Source organism: Ammospiza nelsoni, chromosome 17 (assembly GCF_027579445.1).
Source record: "Ammospiza nelsoni isolate bAmmNel1 chromosome 17, bAmmNel1.pri, whole genome shotgun sequence".
Taxonomy (NCBI): domain Eukaryota; kingdom Metazoa; phylum Chordata; class Aves; order Passeriformes; family Passerellidae; genus Ammospiza; species Ammospiza nelsoni.
Window position 1 is genome coordinate 4184519 of NC_080649.1, and position 22777 is coordinate 4207295.

General features: G+C 50.0%; 1 protein-coding gene across 1 annotated transcript; it reads right to left on the minus strand.

Moving 5' to 3' along the window:
- Window positions 1-14180: 14180 nt before the first annotated feature.
- On the minus strand, window positions 14181-22489 carry BRAT1 (BRCA1 associated ATM activator 1). Its single transcript, XM_059484464.1, has 13 exons — window positions 22312-22489; window positions 21648-21802; window positions 20731-20878; window positions 19532-19916; window positions 19322-19441; window positions 18749-18840; window positions 18382-18500; window positions 17696-17882; window positions 17497-17570; window positions 16814-16916; window positions 16435-16533; window positions 15279-15457; window positions 14181-15084 (listed from the first exon to the last, which is right to left on the minus strand). Exons 1-13 carry the CDS (start codon window positions 22487-22489, stop codon window positions 14359-14361), a joined length of 2565 nt encoding a protein of 854 aa, XP_059340447.1. The 3' UTR covers window positions 14181-14358.
- Window positions 22490-22777: the final 288 nt, after the last annotated feature.

The following is a 22777-nucleotide window of genomic DNA, read 5'->3' on the forward strand; positions in this document are numbered from 1 at the left end:
CACTGCAGCGATAGCCGAGCTCTAATCACTCAGCTCCAGGCACTTTGCTCTTCATCATACTTGTCTAGACAGACTAAATGGTCTCTGCGAGACAGCCCCGGTGTCAGCCAGGGAAGCGGCTGCGTTTTCCATACGGATGAACTCCCAAACAGGTACGGCCAAGGGTGGGTATTCCCCGGAGCACGGGCGGAGTGAAAGCGCCTCATCCCGCGGTGAAAAGGTAAAAAGGCTCGGGGCTGCGGTGCATCCTCCTCCCAGCACAGCCAGAGCTTTTCAAGCGGTGCCGCCAGGTCGGGGATGTTTGTGGGCATTTCACAGCCCAGGGGAAGGAGGGGGCTCCGAGGTGTTACTACAGCCAGCAAGGCTGGGGGGACACGGACAGAGCCCAAAGCCACGGTAGGGGCCGGCTGTAGCTGATCAGCAGCCAGCGCTGATCAGGGTTACTGCGTGCGAGGCATGTTCTGGAAGGGCTGCAGGAGCAGGAGCTGCTCCTGGGACACCTGAACACCCCCGGCCCCGCTGAGGTGGAAAAGGGGCTGTGGATGCTGGTTCCCTGTGCGGGAATCACACGGGTGGGTGTGCAGGGAAGGAACGAGTCCCCCAGCACTCTGGGACGATGCACCAAGCACGAACACCGAGCTCAGCCCGGCACCGCAAACCCCTGGAGGGTGCACCGAGAGTGCCCGGCAGGACCCCTGGAGTCCTGGGGATGATGCCCGCAGCGCAGTCCCTGATCCCCGGCGGGAGATGCCCCGAGCGCGGTCACCAGCCCCGGGAGGGGGATGCCCTAAAGCGTGACCCGCCGCCACCGGGGGAGGATGCCCCGAGCACGGCCACCATGGCCCGCGGAGCGATGCTGCCGCCGGGAAGCGCTGCCCGTCCCCCGGGAGATGCCCCGAGCGTGGCCGCCCTCACCCGCGGAGCGGTGCCCGTCACCCCGGGGCGGTGCCCATCACCCACCTGGGGTCCCGCCGCACTCCGGGGCCGCCCGGACCCCCCTTCCCGCCTGACCGTGCCCTCCCGCGATGAGGCGACCCCGCGACACCCCTGATGTGCCCGGGAGGACAGGACAGGACAGCACTCACCGCCCGCCGGGCCGGGACTGCGGAGGCCGGAGGAGCGGCAGGGCTGGGGCACCCGGCTCGGGGCTGGCGAGGCGGAGCGGAGCCCGGCAGCGGCGGCGGCGGCAGGAGGAGCAGCAGCAGGAGGAGGAGGAGGAGGAAGAAAAGGGGGAGCAAAGGGGGGCTCGGCCCCGCCGCCTGGAGCCCGCGGGATTCGCCGAGCGGCCGCGCAGAGCCGCCTCCTGCCGCGCCAGGGGCAACCGCCGGGGGGCGCCCGAGGGGAGCGGCCGGGCCAGGGGACACCGCGACAGGGACGGGACACGGGGACAGGGACAGGACACGGGGTGGGAGAGGGATACGGGGATAGAGACGGGACAGGGGGACAGGGACAGGACACGGGGACAGGGATAGGACAGGGAGATAGGGACAGGGACGGGGGTGCGAGAGGGATACGGGAATAGGGACAGGACAGGGGGCGGGAGAGATGCGGGGATAGGGACGGGACAGGGACAGGATACCGGGTGCGGGAAGGACACGGGGTGCGGGAGGTGACACGGGGTGCGGGGTCAGGACACGGGGTGCGGGGCCCGGTGGCGGTGGCTGTGGCGGCGGGTCCCGCTCGGCTGCCGGAGCCCGGAGCGGGCAGGGAGCGCGGGCAGCCCCGGTTTGGGGAAGCGCACTCCCCAGAGAGCCCGGGCTGAGCCGCGCGGCGCTGCCGGGGGGTGGGAACCCTTTAATCTGTGCTCCAACGAGAGCCGGGCTGTCTGGGGACTGGTTGTGCCGGTGGCTGGTGCCATCCCCGCCCTGGAGCCGTGTTTGCATTCGCCTTGATGCCTCGCTCGCAGCATCGCTCCCACACTACCCGGATGCATTTGTGTGTCCCACGATGTCCTTTAATTCGGGAATATTATCTGTTCTTGGAAAGGTTAATTACATTAAAGGAGTGGATCTCTGTTCCCATTTCTTCATGGCTTCATTTATTCTGCCTTCCATGTTTTGATCCTCTTCAGCGCTTTGATCCCTCACTTCTGCCATCCCTGGATGGGAGGAAGAAGGAATACCCTGGCTGGGACCCAAGCGTGTCCCTAAGTGACATAAACTCAAATTAAGAAAAAAAATATATTTTACAGCCTCAGGGGCTGTAGCAGTGCTGGCAGCCCAAATGCCATCTGCACACCCAGCACAACCATGGGGCTTGCAAGGGCCACCAGAATGTCCTGGACCCGTCGTGGCCGAGGACTGCATGCCATGCTGCAGGATTAGCAAGCAGCAGGATGAGACCATCCCTGCTGCAGCCTGCGTGCCTGGGACCTGCATTGCTCTGAAGGCACTGGCAGCATCACTGGTGAAAAATTGCCCTAATTTGCTGCTCTCATAATCAGGCCAAGGCGAAGCAGCAGCTTCTCCTGGCAGCAGACACTGCTCGTGAATCTTCCTTGTGGGAAACCTTCCTGAGATTCAGTGTGTGGGAAGGGCAGGGGGGAATTCTGAGGCCTTGCAACAGCATCTTCTTCCACTTCAGCTGCTACCCAAGGCACAGGAGATGCCCTCTGAGCTGTTTTAATTGGTTGCTGCTTGTAATGAGACTTTATTTGTATTAATTACTTAAATTATGTATTTATGAGTTGCTCTGAGTACACCATCAACATGTTTAGAGCCATAACAAGCCTCAAAGAGTCAGCTCCTACATGAGGAAGCTGTGAACTGGAAAACCAGATGCACTGATACTGTGCTCCCAAAATGCACAATTATTTTTTTGTTGAACCTCTTGTAAACTTAAAAATTAGTAGTTGGCTTAGCTGCCAGCCCACTGACTGATCAGCACAGGTAAACAGGGCTGGTGTTGTGGTTAAAGGTTCTCATAATGATGCATTTATCCTGGACAGGCACAGGGGGAGGTGGGCTGTCCTTGTGAGGGAGAGGGAGGCAGGGACGGTGATGAGGAAACAGCCACACCTCACTCTCTGACTTTCTAGGAGACAAGTGGTTTCATCAAGAGAGGATCTGTAGAAAAGGAAGGGAAAAGGAAGCAGGAGGTCATCAAAACTCAGATGAGAAGACAACCAGGAGGAGCAAAGAGCAGTGAATCAGAGGGATGGGGATTTGGAGCTGTGCGGGGAGAGGAAGGGCTCCAGGACAGCTGCACTCACTCAGCATTGGCTCAGCTGTCGCTAGAGCTGGTCACAGCTCAAACGTGGTGCTCACCACAAGTGGCCTTTATCTGCAGTGATCAGCAGCAGTCACCATTCTGCTCTGAAATCAGCTGTTTGTGCAAAGCTGTGTTTCCTGGAGCAGCCACGACCACGGGAGGATGTAAAATACAGGGGTGCATGCCTTGGGCAGGTGAGTGCAGGAAACTTCATGGGGCAGCACATCCTCAGGGAGAAGCAGAATGAAAAAAATCCCAGAAGTGCTGCCTGAGACTGGAATTTAGGCAACTGTAGCTATTTAGCCAAAGAAAGTTGTGTAGATACACAAATAGCTCCATGGGCAGAAAAGGCAGGTACCCACGAGCTGTGTAAGCCAGAGAGAGGAGACAGCCCAAACCCACAGCTGCAGGCTGAAGGCAGACTAATTGAAATGAGAAAATAGGCATTAATTTTTTAAAGAATGAAGTTGATTAGCTGCTGGAACAAATTACTGAGGAAAGTGAAAATCTTCCCATGTGATAGTGTTCTCTATTCCAGATAAGATGCCTCTCCCCAAGTGGGCTTCAGCCAAGCACATGTTTCTGTGCTCAGCAGAGCAAGGATGGGATGAAATGAGGTGGTCTCTGCTCTGAGGAGGTGAAGAGGTGACTTTGTGGCCCCACCTTGATTTCAGGAAATGAAGGCTGTGCTCTTGTGATGGGTTTCTGAATCCCTCCTGGATGGCGCTCCTAATTTCAGTTTGTGCTGCTACCACAAAGCATAAATGCACACAAGCAAACTTTCTGAAAGTTTGGACCTCAGCAGCAGCCCAGAGAGAGCAGAGTGGGTTCAGCTTGTGGTTCAGCTTTATCTCTTTGCTGGTCAGTCACAAAACCCAGACCTACACTTGGGCAGCACCGTAGAACTACCAGCAGCTACTTTGATGTTGGTCCTAAAGCAGTTGCAGCCACATCTGTCACACTTTTGTACACAAGGAGGAGGATTAGGGAATGCCCCCACAAAAAAAAAAAGTAAGAATCTAATTTCACATTGCTGCTTCTATGGAAATGAGTAAAGTACAAAATTTGCTGGGAGGAGCAGGCTCAAAATCAAAGGGTGAGATCTCCTACATGTTAATGGTGATGGAAAGGAGGAGAAACGGGACTGACTGGTTTGCACAGGAGATTGAGAGTTCCCAGCCTGGGAGGACGTGGCACAGACCTGTCTGGGGTCAGGATCACTCCCTTTGCAAGTCCTGGTGGTTGAGGGTCTGATGCAGGAGATGAGGAGTTACTAAAGCAGGGTTTCACCTTGAGCTGCAGAGTCTGAGGGACCTCATCTGACAAGACTGCAGGAGGTTTTTGCTTCCTCACTGACATCAGTTGATTTGGCTCCCTGCCACACATCAGAGGGTGTGGAAGGGGGATGAAGTGCTCCTTGTCTCCCCCACTGATACCATGAAAATGCAGTGCATTGTGCTGGTGCTGTGGGAAGGCCCCTCCTTTGCCCAGCTGCTGCCCTGCATTGGGCAGTGCCATCCCATGTGCCAGGACATGCCCATGATGCTGCCTCGTGCCCATCCATCACCCTTCCCCAAAAAGCCCTGCAGACGAACCTCCTGTGGGAGTGGGTGAGCAGCACTGAGTGTGGCACTCCAGGATCTCCATGATCCCCCTGAGAAACCCGAGGGACCAGCAGCAGTGAGGGAGGAGGTGGCAGGAGAGAAGCACTTTCTGGTAGGGGATGGGCTGGGGGCATCACTGTCCCTAAGGCAGGGCCACACCAGCAGAATTGTCCCTCTCTGCTGTGTCCTGGCACAGCCCAGGCTCTGCTGGCAGCTCGGGGAGGAGTTTTAATGAAAACAAATGTTTGGCTGGTGTTACTGTAGGGCCACAAGGAGCACGCAGAGAGAGCCCAGCCCCTCTTTGATTAGTGAGAGCAATCTGCTGCCGCAGCTGATGCTGGAGGAGAAGATAAGAGAGAGAGAGAGAAAACAGCTCTGGAGTGAAGATGAAAACACTGGGCAGAAGATCTGTGGGTGGATGAAAGGGAGCCATTTATTTGCAAATAAGTTGCTAGATCAGGCTCCATGTGCATCTGGGCAGCTTCTAATACTATGGTCTTATTCAGAGCTGAGAGTTTTGACTGGAGCTGGAGACTCTTGAGACACCAGCCCACACATGTGGCTGGTCCAAGTCTGTCTTGTGCCAATCTGAGGAAAATTTAAGGGTCTCCTTTACTTTTTACCATTGATTTTGTGTCTCTGCAGGAAGTCAGTGTGGCTGCTCATGATTCATTCCCATGAGGAAGCATGATTTCAGGTTCCCAGATGGCTGCAGAGGCAGAAGAGGGGGCAGATATGTATTTTTACAGCCAGGAGAATGCAACTTCAGTGTACAAATTTGGCTTGGCTTAGAAGATGTGGGGAATATACAAAATGATTATTTATTTATCTATTTTCATGATTATCTTCCTCTTGGCTCCTGATTAGGCTTTAGGAACACTGAGGAAGGGGGAGGCTGCTGCCTGAGCAATCCATCCCAGGATTTAAACTCAGCCTGGTATCTGGTGTGTGCTCCCTGGGACTCAGCAGAGTGCACTGATTGAGTCCAGCAGAAATAGATTTTGCTTCCTGGTTCCAGAGGAGGTGTTAAGTAGGACATAGATAAATTTGGGAATATTAGTAAGGGAGGAAGGGCAGCTATTTCTTTTGAAATAAATCTTTGATAATAGATGTTTGGGCAGAGAGCTGGGAAGAGCTGCCCTTTGTAGAGAGCTGGAGAATGAGACTTTTGCAGATAGGAAACTTTTTTATTCCAATAAATTATTGGGCAGAAATGGATGCTTGGGAGCATTTCAAGTTTCTATAGATGCAGCCCTGTCTGGCACTGAGTCCTGCAGCGTTTCAGCTCAGGGAGTGCCTGGCTGATGTCAACAGTTCAGGGCTGGGTCGTGTCCTGCAGGGGCATCTCAGTCTGCAGGAATTTGGGGACAGCTGTGTCACAGTGCATGTGAGAGGGTTTTGGTGGCACCCCAGCTTTAAGGTTTATCAGTGTTTTCCCTGAGATGCAGAGACATCAAGCTGCACATGGTCAGTGATGTGAAACAGGCTCTCCCCACAGAAGGAGGGGGGTCTGTGCCTCAGAGGCAGAGCCCTGCAACGCTCTGCCTGCGTAATTAAAACACTGCAGTGAGATGAGACACGAGATGGAGAGCAGAGATAGTTGGAGGCACTGAGAAACAGAAGTGTTTTCAAGTATTTTGCTGCAGAGTGACTGGAGAATTTGCCTGGTTTTCCCTTTGTGCTGTCCTGAGCCAGGTGACTCGTGCTGGGCACCCAGGGGGACACATCACTGACACAGAAACAGGAGTGGGCACTGAACCGAGTTCAGGCATGAGGCACAGGGGAAGCACAGGGGCTGCAGAGCCTCAGAGCTCATCTCTGTGCCTCACTGGGCTGATGCATGGCTGTGATTTTTGGCTGGGGAGCTGACCACAGCCCAGTTTGCCCTGGGCTGGGTGAGGATCCTCTTGTGCCCGGTGACGCTACAAAGGTGGCTGAAGGCCAGGTGCTGTCACTGGAAACCAGCTGTGAATTAATGCTCAGGGTGTGATTAACGTGCTTTCTAAATGCATTCATGTCCTGTCGCACTGGCTGCAGCTCTTGTGTCACATTTGGTGTTCTCAGAACATTTATTAGCCTTACAGATCCCTTGATTATTGCTTTCTCTTTTATAATTAAGCCATGAAACCCAGCATGGTGCAGCTTATGCAGTATTAATTTATGGCTGGTGTATTCTGCCTGTGCCCTAGGATAAGGCTAAATGCTGGCAGCTGGATTGCTCTCTACACAGTCACTATTCTGAAAAATTTTTAATATGATTATAAAAATCACATTCTGCTTGCATATGTGCAGCTTGGGGCTGTGCACTGCCACGAGCAGTGAGGTGTGGTCTGACTTCCTCCAGAGCAGAATTTGTGCCCCTGGCAGGGCTGGGAGAAGGGGCTTCCTCCTGCCCCAGGTGATGCTCTCCAGGTGGATGCTATTAGCTCTGCTCCAGTGCAAATGCAGCCCCACTGCTCTCCACTCCCTGCCCACCCTTCCTAGGACATGCCTGTGAAAATGTGAGCCTTGTAAATGAGTTCTGTTTCACTCCTTTTTGTCCTCCTCTTCTTCGTGTGACCGTCAAGTAGAATTCAGGATTTCCTGCAAGGCTGCAGCTCCACGGCCCCTTTCTGTCAGCAGCAGCTGCCATGGATGTCTGAATAGTTTTCTTCCTGGCTGGTTGCTCCTGCCCCCAGAACAACAGTTTAACAGTTTGTGTGGCCATGTGGTGAGCTGAAAAGGGAACAAAAATAGCATTAAACACGTCTGGTTTATTTAATTTTTTTTATTTCCCCTCTCCTGGGAACTAGTTGTAGGAGTGACTGTGCTGGAGGAATTGGAGCTCAGAGCTACTGGGAGGGAAATCACTGGAATGACACAGACCCAGTGCCCCAGCCAGTGCTGGCCCCGAGGCAGCAGTTTGAATGCAGAATTCATGAGGTCTTTGCTGGGCCACTCACTGCTTCCTCTGGGTAAATCCAAGCAGCTTTGCAGCCACCTCCTCTGAGGCATGAGCTGCAGCACAGGGTGGGCAGTGATGGGTTCCAGCAGCTCTGCCCATGTGGCTCTGGTGTCCTATCAAATATCAGATATGGGGACATCTGCTCTCTAGGTGCTGGCACTTTATGTCAATGTCCCTCATGTGCTCTTCATGGGCCAAAGACTCCACTGTGGAATGGCAGCTCCACTCCACTGTGTTAGTGACACACATACCCACGCTGCTCAGGTTATTGATTATTGTTCAAGCCATTTCTGGAGACACCTGACTGCTGATTATCTCAAAGGTTCTGTTTCAGAACCCGGTGCCAAGCCCTGCGTGCAGGATGCAAAGCTGTAGTGCAGAAACTCTTTGAGCTCAGACGTTTCCATGGAGATGAATCTTTGATCTCGCTGAAATAAATAAAGGGCGGGGAAGATGCTCCCAAACTAGGAAGGAAGGCAAGGCTGATCCCTACAGGGCAGAAGTTCTCAAGAGGAATTAGGGTGACAGGAGGCTTCTCTTTTCATCCCTCCCAATGCCATGTCTGTGGCAGCAGGGAGGTTGAGCTGTGTGCCCGCCAGCACACATGGGGAACGTGCCCTTCATGCAGCCAGGCAGACACTCTGCACCTTGGAGCTGCCTGATTTTAAGCTGCTGGAGAGGCAGACCTTTGTCTGCGCTGCAATATTCACCCTGTGCTGCAGGACTGGGAGAACAGACCCAGGGTTTAACACCAGTGCAAGGCACGCTCCTTTTCTTGACTGTGGTGAAGCAATGAGAATAGCCAGGAAAAGTGCTCTGTGTATGGATAAAATATGGGGGGGGGGGGGGGGAGAAATCACATTTTATTCTGGTGTAATGTGCAAAATAGAAGTGTTTCCTATGCTGACATGGAGATGGTGACCAAGGGCAGCAGTCAAGTTGGCTTTATCCACTTGGCTGAGCTTTGACCGTGCTGGCTGAAGAGCTCGTGTGTTCTTGGAGCTGCGGGCAGATCTGTTACTGCTGGCACTGGGAATTGAGGCTTCTGTGGATGGAGCAGCAGAGAACTCATCAGGGAAGGGTATAATCAGCAGAGCAGTCTCAGAGCTGCTGCTCAGGGTAGGAGCACACGGTGGCAGGGCACATGGTGTCAGTGTCAGTGCCCTGGCCAGGCTGGGTGCCCCTGCTGCTGCTGCATTCCTGCTGTGCTGGGCACCGTGTGTGCCCTGCCCTGCTCACTCCAGATCTGCTCACAGGACACTGCCAGATCCCTCCCTTTGTCTCAGGCGCCAGCACGGCCCCAAACAGGTTTTATTGCAGCGTGTTGGGGTGAGCAAACTGCTGTGTGCAGCTGGTTTTCCTCCTTTTTTTCCCTAAATCATCTTCCTCGGATGCATTGAGCTGCCAGTTGTGCTAATTGGGGTCTCTCTACTCCAAGGGTTATCACCCAGCTCTTAAGCACCTCACTCCCACCCCTGCTTTCCCTTTCCCTTTGTGCCTTGCTGGACCTCAGGCTCCTGAACGACTCAACCATCATTTCATGTAATTTTAAATTTACAGTTTAGATACTTTATTTACGAGGATAAATGTTGTTTACAGCTCTGAAATCTAGTCATCTTTTCCAAACATTGCAGAAAGCTTCAGTGTTGAACAAAGCCCACAGGTTCCCTTCAGAAGCTGACAAGTGGGGGGTTTGTTGATTTTGTTGTTGTTTCATGTGGCCCTCACTGAAAATATTGTCACTGCTCTCTGTTTTCAGAAATGGGCCATTCCACTGAAAAAAACATGTTTGTCTTATGCACTACCTCACTGGGAAGAAAATATGTTGAAAGAGCATGCAATATTAAAGGTATTTTGAATCAAATTCACTTCCACTGGTTTCAGTGGAAGGTTTAGCCTTGTTTTCACAGGGCTCTTTGTCAGAACCTAAAGCACAAAATACTCTGTTGGGTCAAAGTTAAGGTTACTGGACAGTTATGAAAACAGCATTTTTATCCTCAATTACATGGACAGGGCAGGATTGCTGTGCAGCCACAGCTGTTTGTCTCAGGGCTGTGATGGATGCTGTCACTTAGCAACCACTGCCATTTGTGTTTTAACTGCAGCTTTTTTGTTGTTGGCACGTAATGAGAGTTGTAATCAGGAGATCAGTCCCATGGAGGGTGTTTGTTATCAAGAGTGATGCGTTTTAGGACTCACCTGTGCCCCAGCCTATAAGGGCTAAATCAGATTTCATGTGTGATGGCTAATGCAGCTTTATAAGGGTTTGTTTGGGAGCTGCCTTGGCTGGGCCAAGTCGTGTTTCAAGATGTGCAGGCTGCATTCACCATCTGCCAGCCCTGGCTCTGCAGCTCCTGCGTGCTGGTCACAGCCCAGCCTGGTCTGGGGCCAAAGCTCAAATCTGAGTGCAGAAAGGAGGGACCAGCCTGGGCAAGCCTGGCTGTCCGTGAGCACAGAGAGCTCAGGAATATGGGCTCAATGGAGACTGGAAATGTAAGGAGGGAAAGATAATGAGGTGGGAAAACTGAAGTTCTCTGGAGTGTAATTCTCACCTATCCTGCACTGACAATGAGGAAAAAGCATCAGACCTATGACAGTTCAAGCTCTAACACGCTACAGGAACTGGTTAAGGTCTTGGTTTAACACCTGATCTGGTCTGATCTAACTAAGAAATGTCTCTCAAAGAGGTGGGTGCACCCTCTGTCCCAGACATTGGGTTCCTGCCTGGCATGGAGGTTAACAGCCAGGCAAGTGGGGAGTAACTTGGTTTGTATGGGCTTGTTTTGGAGGCAGAGGTGTGAAGGGAGCCCTGTTATATGTTCATTATAATGTAAATAAACACCTTCAGCTGGTGTGCTCTGGGCAGAGAGTGAGCATTGGTACCACAGATAGAAATACTGCTCTCTTTAATTTAATTTTGCTTTAATTGAAGTTGTGTATCTGTACCTGTAGCTCTGCAGGGACCCTTGGTGAGGGCTGCTCATCCCCCTTCCCTTGGAGGGATTCAGGAGAGCCCCAGGATGTGTTTCCTCACAGCTGCACATCCTCAGCTCTGCTCTGCCTTGTCCAGAACACAGAGCTCCCCCAAACCCCATTTCTGCGTGTGCTGCTCCGAGGTTAAAGGCAGGAGCTGCTCTGCCCCTGGAGCAGCAGGGCTGACACAGCCCAAGCTCTGGCCCTGCTCAAGGGCTGCTTTATTTCTCAGCAGAAGACAAAACCCACAGCTCTGAGGGGAAATGACACAGACCACAGAGCTGCTGCTGCTGCTGGTATCTATTTCCATTGTAAATTGCTGAGATCTTCTGCAGTGAAGCTTTTTGAGGAGTTCCTCTCTAATGCACGCTGGTTTTTGGAAGCCTTGATGAAAACGTATTGAAAGGTAGAGCAGATTTTATCAGAGGATAGAAGGAATTGCATAGATGTGCACAAATGGATCTGTAATCACAGATCACGTATATCTAAGCTGAAGCAACAGCCCTAGACATTTATGGCCCATTTTTGACTAAGTTGTGCAATTAGTGTAATTAGGCAAAGAATATTCTTTGTATTGTAAATGTCTAGTGTATTAAACCAGAAAATTAACAGCCATTTCTTTGGCAGCTTTCAATAAGCCATTGCTAGTGCAGGGCTGAGCCAAAGATGCTTATTCTCTGTGGTGTCTGAGTCTGAGCAGTTAAAGGATAAATCCTCTCTTCAGAGCTTTGTTGAAACGTGTTGAAAGCAACTCTAGGAATTTCCTACCTGTGTACAGATCAGAGAACACAACTTGGCATTGCCCCTGTGCAGATAAAGAGCTGAAATGAGTTTTGAAATTTTCTTCTTTCACAGCACCAGCCACCAGAGACACAATCTTTTAAAACTGTGATATTTTTTGTCAATGCCACCTGCATTTCTCCTGCCAGCTATTTTGTTTTAAAACAAAGGACAGTCCTGAGCCCTCTGTCCTCTTGCACTGAGGCTCATGTGTGGCCACAGCCTCTGGCACAATCAGCTCTGTGCGTGTTGGGAAAACTCCCAGTGGTGCCTGAACCAAACACAGCTACAGCTCTGATGGGATGAATGCTGGAGTTTCCAGAGAAATCCATCCCAAAATGTCTATTAGAACAGGCCAGGCAGCCCCTGCTCTGCTGTGCTGTGTGACAGAGTGAGCTGGTGGTGGTTTCTGGCAGCCAGAGTTGCTCAGGGCTGTTCTCCTTGGGAGCCAACCTTCCCCCAGGTGCAGCATGACCACAGCTCCTTGGCAGGACTTGGCACAGAGTGTAATTCTTAACCCAGCAGGAAGCTCTGGGGCTGGGATAAGGATCTTGTGGAGGTGCAAAAACACCCTGGGTAGGTAAGAAATGGGTTTAAAATAAGCTGTGGGTGTAAGCAAGTGGGGTAGGGCTTGTATGAGTCCTCAAGTGTGTGAAGATGGGCATCCTAGAGAGGAATCCCAGCACGAGGGATGATCAGGAGCTGCTGGTGTGTGTTCATTAACTTTGTAGCTCAAAAATCCCACCCCAATATTTTCTGTAGAAAGAATTGTGGAGTTTTTAGCTTGTTTTCATCTCCTTTAATCTCTCTAGCCCTGGCATTTGTTCCACACTCTGCCCAGATGTCCCTGACCCTTCCTGTTCCTCCCAGCTCTCAGGGGCAGCATGGCAGTGCCAGCACCTCAGTGTCAGGGGCACTCCACTGTCACTGGAAAACAAAAGGTAAAGCAGCGAGAAAACACAGAGAAAACGCAGAAAAAACAAAAGGTAAAGCAGGGAACTCAGACAGACAGAAATACAGAGCCAGGACTGTCACAGAGCTGCTGGAGGTGGAGTCCTGTTTTTAATGAAAGAGGAATCAAGTCCTAAATGCCCCTTCTAAAGGTAAGGAGCCCCCCCCAGCTGGTTGTACATTTGGATTTTAGTGTCCAAGTGTATAAACACAATTTTGGACTGCAATTAGGCAAATGCTACAAACATCATGTCACCCTCACCCCAGCTTATTAAAAAGAAAAAGGAGTTCCATGAAAAATTAATAGGTCTGGGAGTTGAGAGACCTTGGTAATAAGCAGTGAGTTTTCCTTCTGTAACAACTCACTTTTCCAGTTTGCTGCTATCTGAGTAACTCCTTGGAGTCTCCTGAACTGCAGAGTCCTGAAATGACAAGAATTGCTGAGCAGGAGGGAGGGCTCACCCAGCAAGCTGCTGCCTCCTCTCCTGGAGCACAGCTGACCTACTGTCAACACAGAGTGCTGCTTTTGGAACTGCAGTGCCTTCACTAGACAGGGCTGCTGCAACTCCACAAACACTCCACACCTCTAAAAGCACATCCCTGCTCTCTCATCAACCCCTTCCACTTCTGAGATGAATGCAGTGACAGGAAAAGTCCTGAATTTGAGTATCTTCTGTCTTTTGCCAGGTGTAGACCCTGGTCAGGTGGGATTGTGTGTCAGAAGCAGAGCTATTCTCTCCTAAAAACAGCTGCTGGTACAAAACCCAGGGGCTCTGTCACACATAAAGCTGTGCACAGGGCAAGAGGCAAGTGTGCTGCTACCTTCCAAAGGCACAGGGCAAACCTTCAGCCTCAGCAGCAAGAGATCCAAACCGCACCTCAGTCCATTGTCCTCCTGCAGGGAGATTTGTGCAGTCCTTTCACTGCTTCAGATGCTGCAGCCCCAAAATCAGTGTCATGTTCTGCCTCTCCACAGCTGCAGGAGGATAAAGGATGCTCAGTAACACCTGCTGGAAAAGAACCCACCATGGTTTGATCTGCTGCTAAAGGTACTGTTTGCTTTGGAGTTTTTCTAGGTTGCAGAGGGTTCTTAGCACATGGCAAGATACTGGGGCAAGCTGCCAACTGCAGTCTTCCCCAAGCTTTTAAAAAACTGGCATTTTTTTCTCAGAAAATGATGTTGCCATTCACACTATGTCTGCTGGTTTCTAGTTGTTACCAAAGCTAATCACAGATCAAATTTATCTTGAAAAATCTTTAGGTGTAAGTTTCTCGCAAAAGTTGGAAACTGAGTACTTTAGGAATGAAAAATAGGAGCATTTGAAAAAAGAATCAGCAAAATGGACTTGCTTCTGGCTTCAATTAAAACCAGTCAGCTTGTTGGTGTCACTGCTGAGATCAAACAAGTCTGTGATCTACAGGAGAAAATTTGTAATGCCAAGGATGATCAGCTTCTGACTCTTTAAATGCCACTTTCTGCTCTAGACCTCAAAATGCACAAGGGAAGCTGAGAGCTCTGTTTATAGAATAAATACTGAAAGGTCAAAACAAGTGTCCCTTAAACCAGTCTCCATCAGTTGTAGCTACTCTGGCTCTAAAAAGAGCCTGCAACAGTTTGTTTTCAGTCACTCTTTTGGTTTTTTTAAATGCTTCCTTATGTAGGCATGGTCTGGTGCTTTCTTAAAAGACAATAACTTAAAAAAAAAGAACAAATGCCATTCTTAATGTTTTTACTTTGAAAAAGAAACAACAGTTTATTGGAAATGACACTTAACAAAAAAATATTCATCAGTATTAAAGCAAAGATTTTCTATCCCATTTAACAGATAACAAAACCATCCTTCTCCTCCAGAAGAAAACTACTTGAGCACTGCTCCCTCAGAGCAAAGGCTGTGTTCAATAACAGTCAACTTCATTATCCTCTATGGTCCCCACAGCAGCAAGGATGTCCTGTAGGAGGGACTGAGGGCTTTCCTCCACATGGTCACTACTTTTATTTAGCTCATCATGCAGCTCCAGCAAGTCTATTGCACCCAAAGCTAACATCATGCTCTCTGGATCTTGGAAATCCACCCCAACATCACCATCCACGGGGAAGTTCTGAGCCAGAGAACCCTGTCTTAGTGTCCTCTGTAGCCAGGCAATGCCACGTCCTGCAGGTGAATCTTCAATCTCCTGTGGATTCTCCAAAGTACTCATGGGGTAGAAATGGCCTCTCAGGCCAACCAGCACATCACAGGCTCTCTGCCCCACGGGTTTGTCACAGTCACACAAAGAGCCAAACAAAAACCCAAACAGCTTTGCTCGACAGAACACCTGCAGCAGCTCCTTCTGAGGGGTGGAACTGGGGACTGCAGAGGTGACAGGAGCATAGGGACACTGGGAGAGCTGGCAAATGGTCTGGCTACAAAAAACTTCAACCAGCTCCAAACCACCGAGTCTGACTTCCCAGTCTAAGTCATGCTCCACAGTCTGGATGACTCTCGAGACAAAGTGCTCTGTATCTTCCAGCTGACCTGTGCAGCCTTCTCTCAGCCACTTGGTGAAGATGGTGATCACAGCCCTCCTAGGAAAGCCCTCTGAGTCTGTTGACAAGATTTCCTGAAGCTTTGCTACGATGCTCTGGATGCAAAAAGACAAAAGAGAAAGCACAGTGAGGGGAGGAGCACACAAAGAAACAAAAACAGCAGAGGTGAAAAATCTTCACATTACTGGCTGTGCAACCTGCCTGCATCAGCAGATAACTTGGGAAGAAAATTATAAGCAGTACAGCAGTAAACTGATGGGAATTGCTCATGCAGAAAAGGTTATCCTACCTCTCTGTTACACTGACTGCCTGTGACAGGTGAGGCTGGAGCAAAGCAAGCAATGGGGGCCAGGTGTCCCACGGCAGTCACGGCGCTCGCTCGCACGTAGCTCTCTGGGTCCTCCAGCAGGTTTTCTGTCAGCCTCAGCACCTCAGAGGACAGGAGACACTGCCTGAACTCCTTCTGGTCTGTAAACAAGACAGCAATCCAAAGAAGTGGGATTTTATTCCCTCTGAGCACGAAGCTGTTTCCAATGCAAACGGCCCTTTGCCTTGCACAAGGATGGCTGCTCCCTGCAGGGACAGCTGCCAGGGACAGGAGCTGCTGCAGGACCAGGCAGATGTTCTGTGTAAGGCTCCCCCTCTCCCAGCAGCTTTTAGTCAAGCCCTGACAGACATTGGAACTTGGAAAATTGCACTTAGAGTTGTTTTAACAGCAAGAAAAAACTTTCTGCAGGCAAGCGGGGACATGGTTCCAGCCTCATCAAATTTATGCCTTTGCTTAAAGGAAGACAAAAAAGTCTCCCTTTCCTGTTGTCAGGCATATGGCAGAGAAAACAAAGTAACTGCAGCACTGAGAGGGGCTGCAGGGTAAAGTGCTAATGCAGCTGAGCATGTTGGATACTTCCTTTGTGACCTGGGGACAACAGCAGTTGATAACATTCCCCTCGCTTCCAACATTGCAGAGCTGCTGTAGGAAAATCAGCTTTGCCTCAGTGCTACCCGCTGCAAGGCCTGGCTATCAGTAAAGCAGAAAATCAGTAATTAATCCCAAGCATATAAAGCAGGTCTAGGCTTTTAGCCTCCTAAAGGCCAGCCCCTAGCCTGTTAAAAGAAACCAGACTCCAGTGCAGAGCAAACTGAAAACCAGAAAGTATTATCTGCCATTAAGCACTGTCACCTGCCTTGACAGACAAGTCTCAACACCTCAGTTTAACTCAAAACTGCCATTAAGGCAGGTACAGCAACCTGAGCTCAAGAGAAAAAAGCAGGGTAAGTATATTAATATTTTTGTCAGATTTTGATCATGATCTAAGAGTAGAACTCTTGACTTCTTTCTTTTCTCAGCCCTCCAGTTACAGGTCAGAAGATGCTTCACCAGCCTGACTTTCACACCATTGTAGGAAATACTCCTCAAATCTGAACTGGTAAAGCTTTGCACCTACCTCTCAAGCACTTAACCATGGAAGTGAGGAACTCCAGGGAAGAATCTCTGACTTCCCAGCAAGGACTGCACAAACGTTTCTGCAGCACCACCAGCACATCTGTAAAAGGCAAGTGGCAAATCTGAATGAATGTGAAAGGTAACAAACCTTACTGAAACACTCACTGTACATGCTCTACATCATTTCATCTCATACAATCCCTTTTGCTGCTGCTGGGTGCTTCTTCCAGAGCTCTGCAAAGCTGAACTTCGCAGCTAAACTTAAATTCAACATAATTGTGAACAAGTGAGTCCAGTGCTTTGAGCAGGAAAGGTAGGCAGGAGCAGATTTCATGTGTGCCACTAGCTGCTGTTTGTCCCAGCTGGAACAGCTTCATTACCTTCCAAAATCTTCTCAGTTTGTGGCCCCTGGCTGTTGGAGGAGGACAGCTCCTGCAGGTGCACCAACCACTTGGATGTAGCTTGAAAGGTTTTCTTTAGAACCTGAAGCAATGTAAAGCAGATTGACTTTACTACAGGAGGATGCAGTGCTGTCTTTATGCCTTTAAAGGTAAAATTAATTTTAGCCTCAAACTTACAGAGAAATTATCAGAATAAAAAGTGCATATGCCTCCTTACTAAGAAGCCAGCCACAAAAAAAAATGGTGCTTAAATACAATTTCTAACAAACACCTAGAAAATCCCTGTGTTCAGCTTAGTGTTATGAAGTTCTATACCTCCAGCTTTGGGTTTGCAGTTGCCACCAGAGTCATTAAAACTAAACCAAGAAAAAAACAAATCCCCTTGATCAAAAGCATTCAATACTTCATGACCATGTCAAGCTGAGTATGTCAGTGCTACTCTTAGACATGATGGCTCCTGTCTTCTCAAGAACCCTCAATGAACTGGTCATTTACTTGCTCATTACAATTTTAGATATTTTCTGCAAGCCACCCAGGACAAGTGTCCTACATATTCTAATACAAAGTGTGCTAAGAAACACCTGCAGTCAGACCCTTTATGGGAATTACACCCCACTGGGGCACACTGATAGACCTGGATCTCTCCCTAGTTCTGTACTCACAGTAGGGCTGGTGTTTGGACTCTGCAGATATGCCAGGAGGACATCAAACAGATTTCCTATGAGAGTGTCACACTCTGAAACAGAGAAAACAAACCCAAAGGGCCAATACTGAGAGATGGAGCAGCCAAATCCCTGCTGAAATACACAAAGACACAGAATTGTAAAATTGTTTCGGATAAGGAAGCAAAGATGAACTCACCTTTTTTCTCTGAGAGTGCTGCAAGGACATCAAGGGCTGACTTTTGCACTCTGAAGCAGTTGATCAGATTCCGGCTGATTGTGCTTCCCAGAGGAGAAGCTGGGCTCAGGAAGCCATTGCAGAATTGTAATATTGTCATGAGAGAGTGCAGCAAGGACACACAGGGCAAATCCACTCTTAAATGTTTCTAATGGGTGAGAAAGAAAAGAGAAGAAAAGAGTTTCCAGCAACAGTCTCAATATAGAGCAGTTTTAGGTCAGAAGGCAGCAAAAATTGAACTTCTAGTGGGTTCTTAAGATACCACAATGTCAATAACTACAAATAAATGATCTTCCTCTCTTCCAAGAACTGCTGCAGAGATGGAAAGAGATTCTTCTGACTGCTTGGGAAAGCAGCTCAATTTGTGTTTCCCAGGATGGATAATTGCAATACAAGTAAGGCATGGTAACAAAGCTCACCAAGACAAATTTAAAACTTAAGTTCAGTCCCTCTTTAAGAGTCTCAGTATCTTTGTTCTCTTGTTTAGAGCCTACTGTGCTAAATTTCCTTAAAATATGGAAACCCTCACTGCCAACTCCTCTCCACATTCTGTTATGCTCTACTGAAAAAGTTTGCAACCATCTTAACACTGAATTTCAAGGACCACTTTGACTCCTAGGTTCTTTTTTTCCCTTTCTGAATGTTACCAGAGACAGCAGCTTCTCCAGGTGGGTGAGGGTCTGACACAGGAGACCAGCACAGGATGTCTTGGAGGACAGAAGACTTTCAACAGTGGCAGGATCACTGACAGATTCATCCAGCAAACCTAGAGGACAAAAAAAGGGAAGAGCTCAGGTTGTCAATGAATAGAAAAGTCTGTGATTTTTAAAGCTAACTAAGATATTCAGCTGATGTAGTGTAAACATGTATTCAAATGCAACTGGCAGTAGGATTAACACAAACACTGCTACTGTCCTTGACTTCTCCTACTCTTTTTCCTCCAGTTTTGGCTGCACCAGACATTTAAAATACTGGCAAGCAGAATGGCCTCTAATTTTTCTGTCACAACTGTACCTGCACATTCCAGAGGCTGGGAGGCTGCTCTCAAAATACAGTCCATTGGCTGAAGCAGAACAGTCAGTGCCTGAATCCTGACATCTTGTGGGCTTCAAGGAGGAAACAGCAGTTACCAACACAAGTAAACTTCAATCCCTTCCCAAATACTTGTCCCCAAATGCTGAGCAGGATAACGACTTTCAAGCAGGCTTTTAAACAAGCCAGCAATGACAGAGCAACAAAAGCAGTATCACAGTCTGAGCCTGCTTCCAATGCTAAATGAAAGCAGAGGAGAAAGGGCTCTGGAATTTAGAAGCAGCTTTATCAAGCTATAGAGAAGCTTGATAAAGCTATTGCTTTATCAATGCAAATAGAGAGTGGGATCCTGTGTAAGGAGGCTGGGAGAGAGGCATATCTTGTCAACAAAAGTGTCCTTCTAGTTTAGAACAAAAGTGTTATTTAGCCTGTAAATTAGTATCTGTATGTGCTGTACTCATCTGATGGTTTTCTGCTGCTTTTTCACTACCTAAAGGGGAATTATGTTGCAGAAACACCTGCACAGTGCAGAAATTTCATTGCCTTAAGTCCTACCATTTGCAGAGCTTCAGAAGTCCCACTGCCAGAAGACCTGCTTGTACTGGGGTTAAGTGTTCCAGAGCAGAAGTTACTAATGCCCAAAAGCTGCCTTCAGTGCCACAAAATGCAGGGGATCTGAGAAGAGAGAAGTGTAAGTGCAACCCATCCCAGGGTGGCAAACAGATCTGTCTCAGCACGGGCTCCAAGGTGCCATGAGATCTTTACCGTGCCACGTTCAGCAGAAGATTGGCCAGCAGGGGCTGGGCTTGAACAGCCTCCTCCAGCAGAAAGGATTCTATTTGCTTTGCTATGTCCAACCAAAGGACCTCAGTCCATGCAGCATAGCAACTGCCAAAACAGCTGCCAAACAAACTGCTCAGCAGCTTCAGGGACTGCTCAATGTGAGGGGCAGAGCTGGACTGAAGGGACTCTTTGATGTGCTCTACAATCATCTGGGCACAGCCTGGCCAGTCACAGTCCTTGGCACTGAGAGCTTTGGATGTTTCAGACTCCACGGAGAAGGTGAGCAAGTGCACCAGGAGCTGGCTGGCAGCTGAAGCCACAAACAGGCTGGGATCCCCTTGCAGAGTGAAGATCACATCCATGCCTCCTGTGGGAAAACAAAACAAGTCACTGGAGCAGCAAACAACCAGTTATGACTCTAATTCAGGTACCACACAGCTTTAAATGGTGGTGATGGGGTTTTCTCATACTTTATTTTGTAGTCTCTACTCAAAGTCAATCAGTCCTTAAGAACAAGCAAACAGAAGAAAATGAAATTGTTTCAGATCCTGAGGGGTTTAATAACTCAGGATCAGACTTCAATATAGCATCAGTAACATTAGGAGAGTTGACAGCACACTCAAGGTGTATTTATGGACAGAGCCTGTATCACCTCTGGACATAACCAGTAGGAAAAACATGAACAGCAGTATCAGCACCACTTTTCCACCACAGGGACAGCAGCATGTGCTGCACTTTAATACCAATCCAGTCTTTTAGACCCCTCTGTACATGGTATCTAAAGTTGGTGCTAACAGCATAATTTACATACCTCCACAACAACAGGATTACAAGTGAAATGAGCCTCTGCTTAGTTTTTCTGCACTCAAGTCATGCTGAAATGTACCCTTTAGTAGGAGTTACAAATAAGAATACAGATAGGTCTTAATTTTATAAGGGCAATTTTATAAGATTCTTTCCCCTTTAAAAAGAGCACCACCTTCAGTGTTTGGAGGAAAAAGCCAAATGCATAACTAACTTAACAAAAGTTAACTTACTGCTTAGCTAACTTAGCCAACACCTTTCAACGACTCAGTTTTTTGGACAAATGGCTCACTTTAACCTTAAATAAACCAAGACACCCATCCTGCCCAGCACGGGGCACAGCAGGGAGGGGAGCTGGCAGCCCCAGCAGCACTCACCCGTGGAGCAGAGGCAGTGCAGGGCAGGCAGGTGGTGCAGCATGCTGTGCACACCCTTCAGCCAGGCGCTGCGCACCGACGCGTCCTCCCACGCCGCGCCGCCCCGCGGCCCCTCCGGGCCAAAGAGCCTCCCCAGCAGCTTCTCCTGCTGAGGCAGGGCAGAAAACAGAGTGAACAGGGAGAAAAGGGGCTGCTCTGTGCCAGTCAAGAGTATCAGCGCTGTGGTGAAACCTGCTCTTGCTACAAGTATCATAAGCGTTCAGAATTTCACGCTTAAAGGTAACATATGGACAAACCAGGGTGTTCAAAACCAAAACTGCTTTGTTTGCAGGTGCTAAGGGAAAACTTAGGTACATCAGTTCCATCAGAGTGCTTTATACACCTGTACACATCTCTTCCCTGAATGAAGCTTTTTCGGTTTTGTACTAAAATGTATCCTGGTGCAGAAAGCACTGCTTTAAAAAGCTCCCTTGTTTTTGTAGGGAATCAAAAACTTCCTGTCAACCTACCAGGAAGGGAAAATGACATCTGTTAGTGCAGTTTGAATCTTCAGGATCTGTCCTGGGATACAGTGACTGCTGTGAAGTGTTCACAGAATGACTAGGTTGGCAGAGATCTTCATAGAGTCCAACCCAGAGTTGGGTTACCCCATACACTCTTTTCAACTGCAATGGGAAGCACTACCTATCAGCATTCACAGTCCTGCTGTGGTGAGACAGAAATGAGAAACAGCTGTACACGAGAATTGAACAGGAATGGTGATGGTAGGTCTTTGCTGTTGAATCACTTCTGCTGAGTTGTTCCATGTAAGTCATAAATTTACTAAGCAGAACGTGCACGTTTTTAGGGACTGTGCCTAGAGAAGGAGCAGACAGACACACAGCAGCAGGTACCCAGGTCACTGGTACCCAGCTCACCTGCAGGTGCTGGAAGCGGCTTTCGGACGAGGCGAGGATCCCGGCCAGCTGCAGGGTGAAGGACAGGATGCCAGGGCTGGGATCGGGCAGGGCCAGCACGGAGCTGAGGAGCTCTGTCAGACACGGGTTGTCCTGCACCAGCTCCACAGTGGGGTCTGCCCAGGACAGCAGAAAACATCAGCTCACTGCCAGGACTGAGCTCTGCAGAGCTTCCAGAGTCCCACTGCCAGGACTGTCCTGTCTCACTAAAGCGGTTCCCTGAGCTGAGCGGTTCAAAAGCAAAACTGCTTTGTTTGCAGGTGCTAAGGGACAACTTGTGTGTATCAGTTCCATCAGAGTGCTTTATACACCTGTACACATCTCTTCCCTGAATGAAGCCTTCTGGGTTTTTCTATTAGAATACAATATTTGTATTAAGCCCTGCCAGCTGCTAGGACTGATGAGTTTGGGTGCACCCATGGCATTTTCGGTGTCACAGCACCTCAGACAGCAGCGCAGGCATTCCAACCCCACCTGGACCCCTGTTCCCGTGCCACCTGCTCCAGGTGACCCTGCCTTGGCACGGGGCTGCACTGCATGACCTTCGGAGCTCTCTTCCAACCCGAACTACTCTGCGATCCCGTGACGGATCTCCGCTCCCCTCGGACCGGCCCCCGGCGCTCACCGAACCACGTCAGGCTGCGGAACCAGTCCAGCAGTTTCTCCAGGCAGGTGTCGTCGAGGCCGGGCTGCCGCGGGTCGGCTAGGGCGGCGCAGACCCCGGGCAGCAGCACGGCGCACTCTCGGGTCATGGCGAAGCGGCGGCGGGCCCGGGCCACGAAGCGGGACTGGGGGTCGCACATGGCCGGGACCGAACCGAACCGAGCCGGGCCAGCACGGCCGCACCGCGAGTGTCGCAAAGGGGGCGTGGCCAGCGGAGCGGGGGCGTGGCCAGTGGCCGGTCAGAGGGCGTGACCCGGGCGCGCTCCAGGGTCAGGCGGTGGCTGCGGGACGGTACCGGCGGTGCGCGGGATGGAGTTGCGCCCTGCCTCGAGTTATCCCGGCGCTCTCGGGCAAAAACTCCTGGCCCGCAAGTGGAGCGGAGCCCCCACAGAGGCCGCTCCGCCGCCCGTCGCGGTTTCGCTCCCTGC